The sequence below is a fragment of the Carlito syrichta genome, unplaced genomic scaffold, assembly GCF_000164805.1.
Source record: "Carlito syrichta isolate Samal-C Ts95f unplaced genomic scaffold, Tarsius_syrichta-2.0.1 Scaffold304341, whole genome shotgun sequence".
Lineage (NCBI taxonomy): Eukaryota > Metazoa > Chordata > Mammalia > Primates > Tarsiidae > Carlito > Carlito syrichta.
Genome location: NW_007248437.1, coordinates 377,254 through 393,716, shown reverse-complemented (window position 1 = coordinate 393,716; position 16,463 = coordinate 377,254). Strand labels below are relative to the sequence as shown.

The following is a 16,463-nucleotide window of genomic DNA, read 5'->3' as shown; positions in this document are numbered from 1 at the left end:
CCACTCACCTCAGCCTCCCAAAGGCGCCAGATTACAGGCTGAGCCACCGAGCCTGGCGGGATTTAGCATTCTTAAGGAAGTCAGCAGGGTTCCCTTGGGCAGTGGGTGACCCCCAAGGTAGTCTCCTTGGCTAGCTCTTAGACCTGGACCCCAGAGAACACTGGAAATTGGTCTTAGCCTGGAGAATCTGGGGTGGATAGTTGCAGTTTATATAGGAGTCCGTGTTGGGGAGGAGCATTTGGGGCTATATTCTTACAGTTGGAACTTCGTTTCATCCTTTCACCCCAGGAGCCAAAGTCGGATGGGAAAAAAGAAAGACTGCAGCCAGGCTGGTTACAAGTGGCCATCGAGGCAGGAGGGTTCAGGGCACGGCTGGAAACTGCTTCGTGGCAAGGTTGGGGTGTGGCCGGGTGGCCTTGGTGATCCTCGGGTGCCCACCAGTGGCAAGAGTTTGGGGGCCTGAGGAGGCCAAAGAGCCCATCTAGAGCCAGCGGTCGTTCCTCGGGCCATGTGGGCCCTGATCTTGTTCTCAAGAATAACCAGAAATCTGGGATTTTTTTTTGGTGGAGTCTGATTTTTTTTTTTTAAGTTTGGCAGTAGATACAAATTTTTAAAAGTACTGTGCAGGCCAAACAAAACACGCCTGTGGACTGCTTGTTGGCCATTCCAGAGCTAAAGTAATGGGTACAGCTTAATCCCCCTCATGGAGGGGCAGGGATGATACCCTCGTTGGGGGAGAGGCTGTGTGTTCTGGGGTGGTGGGGTCGGGGGGCAGTTGTGAGAAATCAGCGGCTGCCCTGAACCGGGGCACCCGCATGATGTGCTGTGAAATCCATTTTGTCCTCCTTGGTGCTTGCTTAGTGACTTAACACCTGGGTCCCGCGGTCCCCTCCTCCTGGGTGACGGCCAGCCAAGCCTCTGTCCAAGGTCTAGCCCAGAGGTCGGGTTTTTTACGTTCTTGCCTTTGTCCCAAAGGGCCCCCTCGATGTCCACATCCAGAAATGCAGCTGAAGGGCAACCCCTCTAGGTCCCCTCCCACTGTGGGAGCCTTTCTGTTCTCTCAATAAATCCTGCTTTCTCAAAAAAAAAAAAAAAAAAAGAAAAAAGAAAAGAAATGCAGCTGAAGAACAGTTTCTGCCAGACACAGTGGCTCACGCCTGTCATCCCAGCACATTGGGAGGCAGAGGCAAGAGGATTGCCTGAGCCCAGGAGTTCAAGAACAGCCTGGGCAACTTGATGACATCTCATCTGTATAATAAATCAAAAAATCAGCTGGGCGTGGTAGCACGCACCTGTGGTTCCAGCTATTAGGAAGGCTGAGGCGAAAGGATCACCTGAGTCCAACAGGTCAAGGCTGTGGTGACCACGAGCGTGCCACTGCGCTCCAGCCTGGTTGACAGAGTGAGACACCGACTCAGAAAAATAACAGTTTCTAATCTCTGGCACGACTCGGGGCCGGGACAGAGGGAGGCACGAGGACCTGGCTGCAGCCAGTCTGTGACTTGGGCTTGCCGAGGCCTCCCTGGGAACAGCTACAGCTGCCAACCTGTCTTGCTCCTTCACAGCCGGCAGAGCCCAGATCTCTGGCACACTTTTTGCCCTGAAAGGTGTCCTGTGTGTTGTGAGTCAACTGCTTTTTTTTTTTTTAATGCAATCAAACCTCGAATGTGTTGATTTCCTGGGGCCCGGCCAAGGAAGCTGGTCGAGGGCTTGTGAGTAGTGAATGACTTTGGCCACTTGCATGGGATTCTAGCAATCTGTCATTCTCTTTCCAGCTTCTGCGACCCATGTGCTCCTTAGAATGGATTCTTCATTTTCACAGGCAACAGAATAGCAGAAGGTGGACTCTGGGATCAGAGCCTGTGTCTGATCCTTGTTCTGCCACTTAGTGTCTGTGTGACCACAAGCCAGTGGTCCAACCTCTCTGGAGCTCCTGTGTCCCCATCTATAAAATGTGATGACAGGCATCCCGTTCTCATAGCCTTCTGGGGAACTCAGTGAGAACAGGCGTGTACATCAAGTGCTTGGCATGAAGCCTGCCGTGTAACAAGTCTTTGGTGTACAGTGGCTATCGTGACGGTTATTCTGTTGTCACTGAGGGCATTCCTGGGAATGCCGTGTCCTTTCCAGGCACCTTCTGATCATTCACAAGAAGGCGAAAGTGTGCCGTGGTGGCTTGTCCATTCAGCCAACAGGAGGCATGTGAGTGGTGACTCAGATATCTGCCTTCCCTGCATTCTTTCTGCACCAGAAGGGACAGGGTTGGGGGCCGGAGGGACCGTCCCTAAAAGCAATGTGGTGTCAGAGGGGGAGAGGGAAGAGGGAGAATGAGTTTGCTTCCCCTTGCCTCAGTTTCTCTATCTGTCACATGAGGAAGTTTGCACTTCCTGCCACACAAGGTTATGCAAAGAGTAAAGCAAGTATGTGCAGTACCTGGCATGTGGAAGGTACGAGAAATGGTCACTGGTATTGCAAAAAAAAAAGCCAGGCCTTGGTGTTCTCCTACAGGCGATGTGTGGGACCCGAGTGCAGGGTTTGGGGGTGGAGGCATCTGTGGTTTGGGCTGTCTGGTTTTGAGTGTGCTCAAGTACCCAGCAGCTCCTGTGGTCACAGGGTGGGGAGCAGTAATGTGTCACAGCAGCACGTGAGGGCTGTGCACCCAAGGAGGGGGAGACCCAAGACTGGGTTTGGGCAGAGAAACTGAAACAGGTGCCAGGCAGTTCACGGATCATGGTGCTTGGCCACACGGGGTTCCCAGTTCTAGGGGACTGTTGCACTAGAACTGCAGAGAACTGCAGGAGGCTGTGCCTCCTGGCCCTAACAGCCCGTGCGGGTGTCCGCACCGAGCGGTCAGCGGTTCCTCAGGGACCTCATGTGTCTCCCGAGATGGCAGAGCCCCAAGTTAGGAGCCTGGGTTCCAATCCCAGCTCTTGCCTCTGGGGAGCTCTCCTGACCTCAGTCCCCTCAGGGGTATGGCCACTGGGTGTCTGGGGCTGGAAGGGACACAGTCAGCACGTACAAGGTCAGGGACAGAAGGTGGTTGGCTGTAGCAGTAATCTGAAAAGTGCCGGTGGCAAGGGGTGGCCGTGGCGGGGGCAGGCGTTGGGATCTTGAATGGAAACCATCCCTCCTCCCTTCTCGTGGCTGGTCATCGTCTCCTTCTTATCCACAAGCTGCCTCCCACGGTTGGGGAACTGGACACTTCCTTCAGGAGTTTGGAATGTGGCCAGGGCAGCCGTGTAGACAGGGCCACTAGGAGCCCTGAACCAGGGGCGCGAGTCCCTTACCGCCTGGCTGCCACCCACAGGTCCAGACCGTGTGACCTGTTTTCGGGCCGAGGCCACTGCTCCCAGGCTGCACTCGGCTGCTCCAGCCGGCGCTCACCCAGCCGAGTAAGAGTGGGCCCCTCGCTGCGTGCTCCCGAGCCTCCTTCCCTGACCTCAGAAGCATCACCAAGAGGCCAGGAGAACCCTGGGTGTCCTACCCACTGGCCTGAAGCCTCCTCTGCTGTCCAGAGGAACGCAGTGCCCATCCCATGGCTGCATGGCTTTGGCGGTGCTGCGGGACTCCCTGTCATTTATAGGCGTCCTGGTTATAGCACCTCCCCACCCTCAATCTCAGCCAGCATTTCCTTCCGGCAACAGCCTGGAGGGGTCAACGGCCCCATGTGGTGTGATGGCGGAAACTGAGGCTTGCCCAGGGGCCCCTACTAGCAAGAGGCAGAGCTGGGATTCAAACCCACGTCTCTGATCTGGAACTCGTTCTCTCAGCCCGCGGGCCAAGCAGCGGCCGAGTCACAGCTGCCCCGAGGGAGTATGGCCTCTGCCCAGAAGCCCCCTGGTAACAGGCTGTTCCTCATCTTCCACAGGGAGAAGAAGTGGGTGACTGTCGGTGACACGTCCCTGCGAATCTACAAGTGGGTCCCTGTGACGGAGCCAAAGGTTGATGATGTGAGTATCTGGGGCTGGTCCCCTGGGGTTGGCTTCTCCTGCCACGGGGATAGGGAGTTGTCTGCCGCCACCCTCCGTCGTGGAACCTTGGGACCCAGGCCCCCCCAGGAAGCAGAAGGACCCAGCTTAGGCCTGGAGAGGCCGCTGGACCTACGTCCTCATCTCCATATTCCAGTGCCAGAGTTCGGCCCTCAGAAGTGGGGGGTGTCCCTGCAAGTTGTTTCTTCTGAGCTAAGAGCCCCTCCCCAGGGCCTGGGCACCATGGTTTGGGGCAGGTATGGAGATGCCCACAGACAGGCAGCTTCTGCCCCGTTGTGTGGCTCCTGCCCCTCGACCAGGCCCCGGGTTAGGGCTTCACGTGCATCATTCCATTTCTTTCTCTCACATCGAGTCCATCAAGTCCATCTTTTTAACTCTTCCCTGTGCAAGTGAGGACACGGGCTCAGAGAGGGTAAGGCGCTTCCCCAGAGTCCCACAGGTAGCACCAGAGCTGTGAATCGAGTTCGGGTCCATCTGGCTCCAAAGTGCTTGTTCTCTCTGCTCTTGGAGAACTTTCTGGTGGTAGAAGCTGGTGGTGACCAATAGCCCCCAGGAGTTAGAGAGCCTGGTGCAGGGATGCCTGGGCCAGGAGGCTGCCCGGTGGGTAGAGCCATCCTGACCTCCACCACTAGAGGGAGCTCGAGGGGCCGCGCTGCGTCTTGGGAGGGCTTGATGGCAGACAGGGTTCTCTAGCTTCGGGCCTCTGAAGACCCCAGGGCAGCTACTTGCATTTCCAGTCAAAGTCCAGTCTATAGGCCTTTGCTGGGCTGTTCCTCCCTCCTGGCCTGCTGCCCCGGTTCACTGAAACTCAGTAATTTCATCCAGGAAGATGGCTCAGGCTCACCCACATGACTCTAGTCACTCTTTGGAGTGACTAGCCAAGATCAGAGAGTTCGGGGAGGCAAGATGGCACGAGGGTCCAGCTTCCTCCATAAAGACGGGCTAATCCTCCCTCCAGCATCTTCAGTTACCTTCCAGGCGGTTAAGGCTTGGGTCTCCTGGCAGGGCTGAGACTCTGTTCTCCACCCTGTGATCACATGCTCGTCCCTGAGTGGATCAGTGCTGGGCTGAGAAGTTAGACATGTGTCGTCCCTTCTGGTTCTGGTCTGGGCTCACGGAGCCTCCAGGGCTGCTTCTCCCCAAAGAGATGGAGACTCCATCTCCCTTCGCATCTCAGGAGGAAGAGCAGGGCAGGCTCCTGGCAGGCAGCGCCTGGCTCTGGCCGGCGCCCTGCCTCGCGCGCCATATGAGATGTTGCAGAGACGCCGGTTGCACTGAGAAGCCGTGGTCCCTGCTCTCAAGGAATTTCTAATCTCGTTCGGGGAAGATAATTATAGAATCTCATGAAACAGACAGGAGGGAAGTGCCAAGTGGAATATGATCAGGGAGGAAGCAATCTATGGGCCGTCGTGAAGGACTGGCCCGCCCGCTTCAGCCCTGCTGTTGGCCAGGTGGCCTCACCTTGCTGGGCCTTAGATTCCTCTTTTGTGCTGTGGAGAAGTGACTTCCAGCTCGCGGGGTTTCTGCAGCAAAGCACAGGCAGGATATCACCACGGAGAATACTTAGCATGGCTGCTGGAGACATGCTAATGCCTTTTTCATCTCTGAACCGTGATGTGCAGTGCACCCTTTCCCCGCCCACTTTCCCCCTAGGATGATGGTTCCTGGCCTGGCTGAGTATCTCAATAAAATTCAGATTCCCAGGCCCTGTGCCAGGCAGCTGGATCTCTGAAGGTTGGGACTGGGATCTGCATTGTGGAGAGAGAGCTTTTTTCTGTTTTAAGCACCCAGCTACTGTGTGATTGCACCCATTTTTTGCTTTAGAACTCCTGAAAATTTCATCCTTTTGAATAGGTAAAAGGTTACCAAAATTCAAAGGTTACTTTAAAAACAGTTTGTGTTTTTGATTTTTTAGTGTTTAGTTTAGTTTAGTTTTGTTTTGTTTTGAGTCGGAGTCTCCGTTACCCAGGCTGAGTGCAGTGGCACGCTCACGGCTCACTACAACCTTGACCTCCTGGACTCAGGCAATCCGTCAGCCTCCCGAGTAGCTGGGACCAGAAGCATGTGCCACCATGCCCAACTAATCTTTTGATTTTTTTTTTTTTTTTTTTTTGTAGACACGAGGTCTCACTATGTTGCCCAGGCTCGTCTCCAATTCCTGGTCTCAAGTCATTATCCCGCCTCGGCCTCCCAAAGTACTGGGATCGTAGGTGTGAGCCACCATGCACGGCCTGAAAACAGTTTTTTTTTTGTTGTTTTTTTTTTAGTTAGGACGACTCACGTACCATAGAAGTCAGTCTTTTAAAGTGTACAGTTCAGTGTTAGTATATTCATAGTTGTACAACCATCTCACTGTAATTCCAGAACATTTGCATTATCCCAAAAAGAAAACTCGTAACTGTTAGCAGTCACTCCCCACCCCACCCCGGCAACTACCAGTCTACATAATGTCTGGTTGGATTTGTGTACTCTTCAGATGTTGCTCTTTTACCGTATATCTCTTTAATAAATCTCCCTCTTATCCCTGTGCACACACCCCCACACCACCCAGTTCTCTTCCCTGGAGGCAACCAGTGTTTCCAGTCTCTGTTTAACCTTCCAAAGGGAGCCTGTGCTCACAAACGCACCCAAGAACACACACTCACAATTGTCCTTTGCCTACCCCAGTGGTGGTGTTTGTGTGTTCTGCACCTTCTTTTCTACATCTTGGTGATATTGAAATTTTTTAATGTGTTAAGATTTCAGCCGGGTGTGGTGGCTCACACCTGTAATCCCAGCTCTTTGGGAGGCCAAGGCAAGAGGATTGCCTGAGCCCAAGGGTTCGGGACCAGCAATAAATCAAAAGAATTAGCCAGGTGTGGTGGTACGTGCCTGTAGTTCCGGCTACTTGGAAGGCAGAGGCGGAAAGATGGCCTGAGCCCCGGAGGTCAAGGCTGTGGTAGCTGTGAGCTTGCCATTGCACTCCAACCTGGGCAACAGAGTAAGACTCCGACTCAAAAAAAAAAAAAGATTCTGGCAGATCACTCCATGAGTCTATGAAGAGCCGCCTTATCCTCTGTCATTGTTGCATCTGATTTCGTTGAATGAATGCAACATCAGTTATTTAACGAGTCTCTTACCAGTGGACACAGCCTATTTCCATCACGAATGGAATGGCACACAGAAAGCATCCCTTTCCTCCCTCCTTCTTCCCAGGGTTTTCCCTTCTTGACTCTTGCATTTGTGTGCTGGAAGCCGGCTGACTGCCCTTTAAGAAAGGCAGCCCCAGGGGGCCGGAAGCTGGTGGCCATGAGTGACCTCTGTCTTTTCCTCAGCTCACCTGGCATCAGTTTGTGCCTACTTTGGGCTGACGGTGGCCTTTTCCCCAGATGACTCTCCCTAATGGAGGAGGCAGCTCCTGCCCGCTGAGGTGTTTGCGCGCCACTGGTGATGGCCCCACGACGGGCAGGCCTGTTTCCCGGGCTGCCCGAGCTGGGCCAGCCTCAGAATCCACTACCCCCGCCCCCCCGCGAGGCTCTTCAGTTCCAAAGCGGGCATGACCCAGAATGCAGCCCCTCATGGAACACATTCACTTGCAGGCCCAGGAAAACCCTCCAGAGGCTTGGGGGCGTCAAGAAGATTCAGAATAATATATTCATGCCACTCCCCAGGGCCTCGAGTGTGTATGTACACACGTGATTTGGTGACTTGGTTTCTGTTCCATTTTCCTCTCCAGAAAAACAAGAACAAGAAAAAAGGCAAAGATGAGAAATGTGGCTCGGAGGTGACTACCCCAGAGAACAGCTCCTCGCCAGGGATGATGGACATGCATGGTGAGTTCCCGCAGCCTGCCGGCCTCTTCTGCCTGGTCCCTGGGCCTTGGCAAAGCTCTCGGTTGTGTTTTTGTTTCTCTAGCAGGTTTGTTCACATTCCAGGCAAGGGGTAGAAGGACTGGGCAGGACCGGGAGGCCTCTGTGCCAAGGAGAAGGCTCAGTGCAGGAGAGGAGGTTTCTTTTCCCAGCGCACCAAGCCAAGAAACATTTAAAAAGCCAGAAATATCAAAATAAGACCCAGTCCTCACCAAGGACTGAGAATCGCATGGGGGATGTTTCTCTCAGCCCTGTGTCCCCAGGAAGACTTTTTGAAGTGTACACTTCTTTTTCCTTCCTAGGAAAATATAAATATAAATCATAGAAATGACTATTTTTCCATTTCCCTTTTTGCTTTGGCTGCTGGGAAGCTCCAAACTGGATTTCTGACTTCCTCTTAATCCCTCCAGTACCTTGAGAACTGGTCTTCTACTTCCACAGCCTAACCTCCTTTGCTGTTTTATTTTACTTTATTATTATTATTTTTTGAGTCAGCGTCTTACTCTGTTGTCCAGGCTAGAGTGCAGTGGCACGATCACGGCTTACCACAGCCTCGACCTCCTGGGTTCAGGCTCCCAAGCAGTTGGCACTACAGGCATGCACCACTATACCTAGCTAATTAAAAAAAAATTTTTTTTATAGAGACAAGGTCTTGCTATCTTGCTTTGGCAAGTCTCAAACTCCTGGGCTCAAGCAGTCCTCCTGCCCTGGTCTCCCAAAGTGCAGGGATTACAGGTGTTTGCCACCACACCCGGCCTCTTTGCTGTTTTATGTATTTTATTTTTTTATTTTTTTGAGTTGGAGTCTCACTCTGTCGCCCAGACTGGAGTGCAGTGGCCGCTCCCGGCCACCGCAGCCTCGACCTGCTGGGCTCCGGCGATCCTTCCACCTCAGCCTTCCACGTAGCTGGAACTACAGGCGCGCGCTACCACGCCCAGCTAATTTTTTGATTTATTGTAGAGATGAGGTCTTGCCAAGTTGCCCAGGCGGGTCTCGAACCCATGGGCTCAGGCAATCCACTCACCTCAGCCTCCCAAAGGCGTGGGATTACAGGCTGAGCCACCGAGGCCCGGCTTGCTGTTTTATTTTAAAAGATATAACTTAGCTGGGCATGGTGGCTTATGCCCATAATCCCAGCACTTTAGGAGGCAGAGGCGAGAGGATTGCCTGAGCCCATGGGTTCGAGACCAGCCTGGGCAACTTGGTGAGACCTTGTCTCTACAGTAAATAAAAAAAGTTAGCCAAGTATAGTGGCACACATCTGTGGTTCTGGCTACTTGGAAGGCTGAGGCAGAAGGATCATCTGAACCCAGTAGGTTGAGACTGCTGTGACCGTAAGCATGCCACTGTACTCCAGCCTGAGTGACAGAGTGAGACTCTAACTCCAAAAAATAGATAAATAAAAGGTATAACTTAGGGAGGCAGATGCAGGAGAATTGCTTAAAGCCAGGAGTTTAAGAATATTGCGTGCCGTGATCATGCCTGTGAAATAGCCACTGTACTACAGCCTGAGCAATAAGACCCTATCTTTTATTTTTATTTTTATTTTTTTGAATTGGAGTCTCACTTTGTCACCCAGGATTGAGTGCAGTGGCACACTCACAGCCATGGCAGCCTCAACCTGCTAGGCTCAGGTGATCATTCTACCTCACTCAGCCTTCCGAGCAGCTGGAACTACAGGCATGTGCCACCATGCCCAGCTAGTTGTTTTTTTTATTGTTGTTGTTTTGTTTTTAATTTTTCAAGTTGGAGTCTTTTACTCTGATGCCCAGGCTGGAATGCAGTGGCATGCTCACCACAGCCTCGACTTGCTGGGTTCAGGGGATCCTTCCCCCTCAGCCTTCCAAGTAGCTGGAACCACGGGCATGCGCCACCACACCTGGCTAGTTTTTTTGATTTGTTGTAGAGATTAGGTCTCACCAAGTTGTCTCAAACCCCTGGGATCAGGCAATCCTTTCGCCTGTGCCTCCCAACGTGCTGGGATTGTAGGCTTTAGCCACTGTGCCCAGTCTAAAGTTGTAAAATTATTAAATTGGCTGGTGTGGTTGCTCACCACCTGTAATCCCAGCACTTGAGGAGGCTGAGGTGAGAGGATTGTCTGAGCCCATGGGTAACAGAGTGAGACTCCGACTAAAAAAAAAAAATGGAGTTCACTTCCGGTATTTAGAAGCCAGGAAATCTGCATTACTGCCATTCTTTGAGAAATCAGACATGGCAGCCCAGGCATGCCTTCCCTGAGGCAGTGGGTGTCTGAAGCCGAGGCTGTTGTCCCTTAAGGGCATGGCCTCTCCAGGCCCACCTGGTTCACCACCTCTCTGTTGTTACCTGTCGGCCTGCTGGGCCAAGAGCCCGCAACCCCTGCCTTTTTCATCTCTTGATCCTAATTTAAATGTCTTTGTACTTTTGACCACCCCAACCCTTTGGTACAGCAAGGCGGTATCAGATAAATAACAAAATGAGGAAACTAACTAGGTGAATTGGTTTGCTGGAGTTTCCGACGCCTCTAGATCCAGGGCTGAGTTGTTCTGAGGGAGGAAGACCAGTAGTTTCCCCATGTGCCCAGACTCACTGGTCTGGAAAACTCAGTCACCAGCTCTGAGGGCAGGGAGGCTGGCTGGTTGCCGAACTAGCTTCAGAAAAGCACAGAGGGGGCCAGGTGCGGTGGCTTATGTCTAATACCAGCACTTTGGGAGGCCAAGGTGGGAGGAGTGCTTGAACCCAGGAGTTTGAGATCAGCCTAGGCAACATAGTGAAACCTCATCTCTACAAAATGAAAAAAAAAAACAAAAACATTCGGGTGTGGTGGCGTGCTCCTGTAATCCCAGCTACTCAGGAGGTTGAGATGGGAGGATGGCTTGAGCCCAGGAGTTCGAGGCTGCAGTGCGCTATGATTGCACCACTGCACTCCAGCCCGGGCAACAGAGCAAGCCCCTGACTCTTAAAAAAAAATAAAAAAGCTCAGGGGGTTTGCTGCTGCTTAACATGTCTAGAAAGCTCCCGGGCTGACTGCAGGATCATAGTTGGGATACGTTTCATTTTCTTGAGCTGGGATGTACAGCCTCGTTACTTCTCAACCTCTTTCTCTCAATCGAGGAGACCCCAGGCCTGGCTCAGGACCGAGGTTGGATCATAGAATTTCAGGGTCTTTCAGGGCAGAAGTCAGGATTCACCTGGATTCAAATCCTGTTTCCCATACCCCTGCCACCTCCAGCTGTGTGATCTTGGGCTACTTACTTAACTTCTACCTTCAGGTCTGTTTAGCTTTTATCTGTAGAATGGAGGTGGTAGTGCCTGTTCCAGAAAGTGACTGTGAGGATTAAATAAAACAGTTCCTTAGAAGCCTTGGCATGTTAACAGCTCATGTTTAAGGAAACCGTCACAGTGTGCCAGGCATCACACTGTGCCCATTTCATGAATTACCTCATTTGAATCTCATAAGCCCCATTTTACAGATGGAAAATCTAAGGCTCAGAGGGGTGATGTCCTTGCCCAGTTAGTGAGTTCGATAACTTCCAGTACCAGCGCTGGCATTCAAGGTCCTTTGAAAGCAGAATCCAGGGTTGCGGTCTGGAGCAGCCTGGATGAACACGCCAGAAAAGTCTAGAATGCCAAACAAACCAGGTCCCGGGACACAGGAACCCTGTTCACCATCTCAGTATCGTATCTATTTTAGTTCATGAATAGCCAAAGCCAAGTCAGACCACAGGGTGTGCATGTACATGTGAAGGTCAGGGAAGGATGTGGGCCACCTGGTGAGTTTTCTGGAAGGTTTCATATGGGAGAATGAGTACAGTAGGAGATGACAGAGAGGGTGTCTGCATCTGGCCGTTTAGTCCATGAGACTCAGCTGAAGCTAGCCCAGGTACCAGGGTCACACTGTTACCAGGTTAGCAGGCGAGGCTTGGACAGCCACTCATTAAACATTAGTGCTTACTTTCATTAATTAACATAATCTCAGACTGGGCCTGTGGGTCAGCTGCTTATACACATATGTGCATATCTTTTTTTTTTTTTTTTGAGTTCAAGTCTCACTCTGTTGCCCAGGCTAGAGTGCAGTGGTACACTCCCGGCTACTGCAGCCTTGACCTGCTGGGCTCAGGAGATCCTTTTGCCTCAGCCTTTCAAGTAGCTGGAACTACAGGCGCGCACTACCACACTCAGCTTATTTTTTGATTTATTGTAGAGACGAGGTCTCATCAAGTTGCCCAGGCTGGTCTTGAACTGTTGAGCTCAGGCAATCCTCTCGCCTCACCCTCCCAAAGTGCTGGGATTACAAGCCTGAGCCACCACGCCCGGCCCAGTACGTGCATATCTTGGCACAGGCATGAAGTGTAGGTTTTCTTGAAGGATAAATCAGGAGGGCATACATCCTTTTTGTTTTGTTTTTAAGTTCCAGAATTTGCAAGAGGATGCTTTTGTGTAATGAGCCCCCCAGAGTATATGTAAAAGAAGATCCAGCTCATTCATGCGGGGCTGCCGGATTGCCTGGCACTTCCTTGGTGGGTTGAGGTGGAGGAGAGACTCAGAGTCGGGAGCTGGACAAATCAGTCTGAGCAGGTGGCACTGCCGCTCTGAGCCACAGTTTTCCCCTCTATAAAATGAAGGTGGCAGCAGCACCTATCCAGGGGTTTGGGGGGAAGATTGAACAAGGTGACTGTAAATGTTCTTGCCTAGTTCCTGGCACATAGCAGGTGCCCAGGTCTGTTGGGGTGTCTCTTTCTCACTCTTTTTTACAAAAATGGCCTTGTTCACAGGTGCAGCATGGCCCAGAAAGGCAGCTTCAGATTGTGATGGTATGTTTTGAAACCTCCACATGGGTATCTGCAATTTAAAATGACTCTCTTCAGCCTGGGCAACACCGTGAGACCTTGTCTCTTTAAAAAAAAAAAAAACATTAGCCGGACATGGTAGCACATGTCCCAGCCACTTGGGAGGCTAGGGGAGAAGGATCATCTGAGCCCCGGAGTTGGAGGCTATGGTAGCCCATGGCCATGCTGGACCACAGAGTAGCCACAGAGTGAGACCCTGACTCAATAATAAACAATTAAATTGGTTCTTTTAGGCTGGTATAATGGCTTCTGCCTGTAATCCCAGCACTTTGGGAGGCCAAAGCAGGAGGATCACTTGAGGCCAGGAAGTCAAGACCAGCCTGGGCAACATAACAAGACCTCGTCTCTACAGAACATTACAAAATTAACTGGGCATCGTGGTGTGCACCTGTAGTTCCAGCTGCTCAGGAGGCTGAGGCTGGAGGTTCAACTGAGCCCAGGCATTTGAGGCTGCAATGAGCTATGATGGTGCCACTGCACTCCAGCCTGAGTGACAGAGTGAGACTCTGTCTCTAGAAAATAAAAATAAAAGTGAAATAACACTGAGCCCAAGAAGGGGGAACAGGACAAGGGCAGTCCCTCAGCTCTGCCTGCAGCCCAACCATGAATGCCATGGGCAAATTCACTTTTTCCTTCCTCCTTTTTATTATGAAAAGTTTCAGTGGAGAGAACAGGAGGCTGAGCCACATCCCCACACCATGGCGTCTGTGAGCGCGTGGCAATATTTGCTCATCTATTTTTTCATATGTGAAGTTTTTTTCATTGAAGTATAATTTGCATATAAAAATACACAGCCCTTGCCGGGCTCGGTGGCTTAGCCTGTAATCCCGCGCCTTTGGGAGGCTGAGGTGAGTGGATTACCTGAGCCCACGGGTTCGAGACCCGCCTGGGCGGCGAGACCTCATCTCTACAATAAAATCAAAAAATTAGCCGGGCGTGGTAGTGCGTGCCTGTAATTCTGGCTACTGGGAAGGCTGAGGTGGAAGGGTCGCCGGAGCCCAGCAGGTCGAGGCTGCAGCGGCCGGGAGCAGCCACTGCACTCCAGTCTGGGCAACAGAGTGAGACCCCAACTCAATAAATAAATAAATAAAAATACACAGCTCTAGAGCTTGACGTTCAGAGAGTTCTAACAGTTGTATGCAACCTGCGCTGAGCATTTTTAAAGTAAGTTTCCCTCACTCATGACCTTTAAGTCTATACATAAACATTTTGGTATGCATTGCTAAAAGATGACATTTCGACCGTGATCACTTCTGACAAAATTAACAATTCCTTAATAGCTTTTAAAACCCAGGCCATCAGCCGGGCTCGGTGGCTCAGCCTGTAATCCCGCGCCTTTGGGAGGCTGAGGTGAGTGGATTGCCTGAGCCCAGGGGTTTGAGACCCGCCTGGGCAACTTGGCGAGACCTCATCTCAACAATAAATCAAAAAACGCACCTGTAGTTCCAGCTACTTGGAAGCCTGAGGCGGAAGGATTGCCGGAGCCCAGCAAGTCGAGGCTGTGGTGGCCGGGAACGGCCACTGCACTCCAGTCTGGGTGACAGAATGAGACTCCAACTCAAAATAAATAAATAAATAAAATCCAGACCATCTTCAAATTCCCCAATTGTTCCAAAAGGTTGCAGCTGGCACAGTGAAAACAAGATCCAAATCATTTTCTTTTTTTTTGTTTTTGAGTTGGAATCTCACTTCATCACCAAGGCTGGAGTACAGTGGCACTCTCACGGCCACCTCAGCATCTACCTGCTGGGCTCCCGTGATCCTTTCACCTCAGTGTTCCAAGTAGCCGGAACTACAAGTGCGCACTACCATGCCCACCTAATTTTTTGATTTACTGTGGAGACGAGGTCTCACCAAGTTGCCTGGGCTGGTCTCGAACCCAGGGGCTCAGGCAACCCACTAGTCTCGGCCTCCCTAAGTGCGGGATTACAGGCTGAGCCACTGAGCCCGGCCCCAAATCATTTTCATGCATCATATCTAGTTGGTTCTCTTTTTTTTTTTGAGTCAGAGTGTCACTCTGTCACCCAGGCTGGAGAGCAGTGGCATGCTCACAGCCCCCACAACCTCGACCTGTTGGGCTCAAGCCATCCTTCCACCTCAGCCTTCCAAGTAGCTGGAATTACAGGTATGTGCTACCACGCCCAGCTCATTTTTTGATTTATTGTAGAAACGAGGTCTTGCCAAGTTGTGCAGGCTAGTCTTGAACCCCTGGGCTCAGGCAGTCCTCTCACCTTCGCCTCCCAATGTGCTGGGCTCATAGGCGTGAACCACTCTGCGTTGCTCTTTTTTCTTCCTTTTGCTTTATCTTCTTTTTTGAGTTGGAGTCTTGCTTTGCCACTCAGGCTGGAGCGCAGTGGCACACTCACGGGCACCACAGCCTCGACCTGCTGAGCTCAGTTGATCCTTCCGCCCCAGCCTTTCAAATAGCTGGAACTATAGGCACGTGCCAACAAGCCCAGCTAATTTTTTGACTTATTGCAGAGATGAGGTTTCACCAAGGTTGCCCAGGTTGATCTCAAACCCGTGGGTTCAGGCAATCCTCTCACCTCGGCCTCCCAAAGTGCTGGGATTACAGGTGTGAATCACCATGCCTGAGGTTTTTTTGTTTTTTTTTTGAGTCAGACTGTCACTCTGTTGCTCAGGCTGGAGGGCAATTGGGCAATCATGGTCATTGGTGCCCGGCCTTAGCTTTCTTTTCTTTTTCTTTTGAGTTGGAGACTCATTCTGTTGCCCAGGCTGAAGGGCAGTGGCATACTCAACTACCACAGTCTTGACCTGCTGGGCTCAGGTGATCCTTCCGCCTCAGCCTTCCACGTAGCTGGAACTACAGGCACGTACCACTATACCTGGCTGATTTTTTGATTTATTGTAGAAATGAGGTCTTACCAGGTTGCCTGCTGGTCTCGAACACATGGGCTCAGGCAATCCTTTCACCTCAGCTTTCCAAAGTGCTGGGATTATAGAGGTGAGCCACCACGCCCAGCCAAGCTTTCTTTATTCTATAATAATCTCCTCTCTCTCTCTCTTTCTCTTTAATTAAAAAAAAAAGTCAGGCATGCTGGCTCATACCTGTAATCTCAGCACTTCGGGAGGCCAAAGCAGGAAGATTGCTTCAGACCAGGAGTTCAAGACCAGCCTGGGCAACATAATGAGACTGTATCTCTACCAAAACATTTAAAAAATTAGCTGGTCATGGTAGTACAAGACTGTAGTCTCAGCTACCTGGGAGGCTGAGACAGGAGGATTGCTTGAGCCCATGAGTTCTAGGCTGCCGTGAGGTGTGATTACGCCACTACACTCTAGCTTGGACAACAAAATGAGACCCTGTCTCTTTAAAAAAAAAAGTGATATTGACTTGAAGAGATTCTGCCACATCTCTGAGACCCATACCCCCCTCTGCTGCTGTCTTGTTCTCCCTCTTTTATATCGTATCAAGTGGAAGTCGACCTACAGGCTTGATGGAGTCGGGTGGAACATTTTGGCAGTAATGTTTCATGGACCATGCTGTGTCCTTCATAGTGCTTCACTGCCAGACACCCAGAATTAGGCCTCACATGTCCCCCACAGGTTTTACATTGCGTTAGACCACCGTCCCTAGCTGCCTGCAGACCCAGGGTTGTCCACAGTGGGCCACTGGGAGAGGGTCAGGCCAGCGCCAGAATTCTTTGCCCCACAAGACATGAGGGGCAGCCCTGGGTCAGCTCAGGGGTCTCAGGAGGAAGAAGCATCCAGAACTTTACTGGGGAGAGCTCCCTGTGGGAGGCATGGTGAGGCTGAGGTCCCCACCCCCACTCATC

At 51.5% G+C, this 16,463-nt stretch overlaps 1 protein-coding gene across 1 annotated transcript in view; it reads left to right on the top strand.

The window, feature by feature from the left end:
* Positions 1-3,815: 3,815 nt before the first annotated feature.
* The window catches only part of BCL7A (BCL tumor suppressor 7A), a 31,028-nt gene continuing 18,380 nt past the window's right edge, over positions 3,816-16,463 (top strand). Inside the window, exons 1-2 of the mRNA XM_021713207.1 lie at positions 3,816-3,950; positions 7,705-7,801. Coding sequence (XP_021568882.1) covers positions 3,816-3,950; positions 7,705-7,801 — 232 coding nt within the window. The remainder of the gene's footprint in view (positions 3,951-7,704; positions 7,802-16,463) is intronic.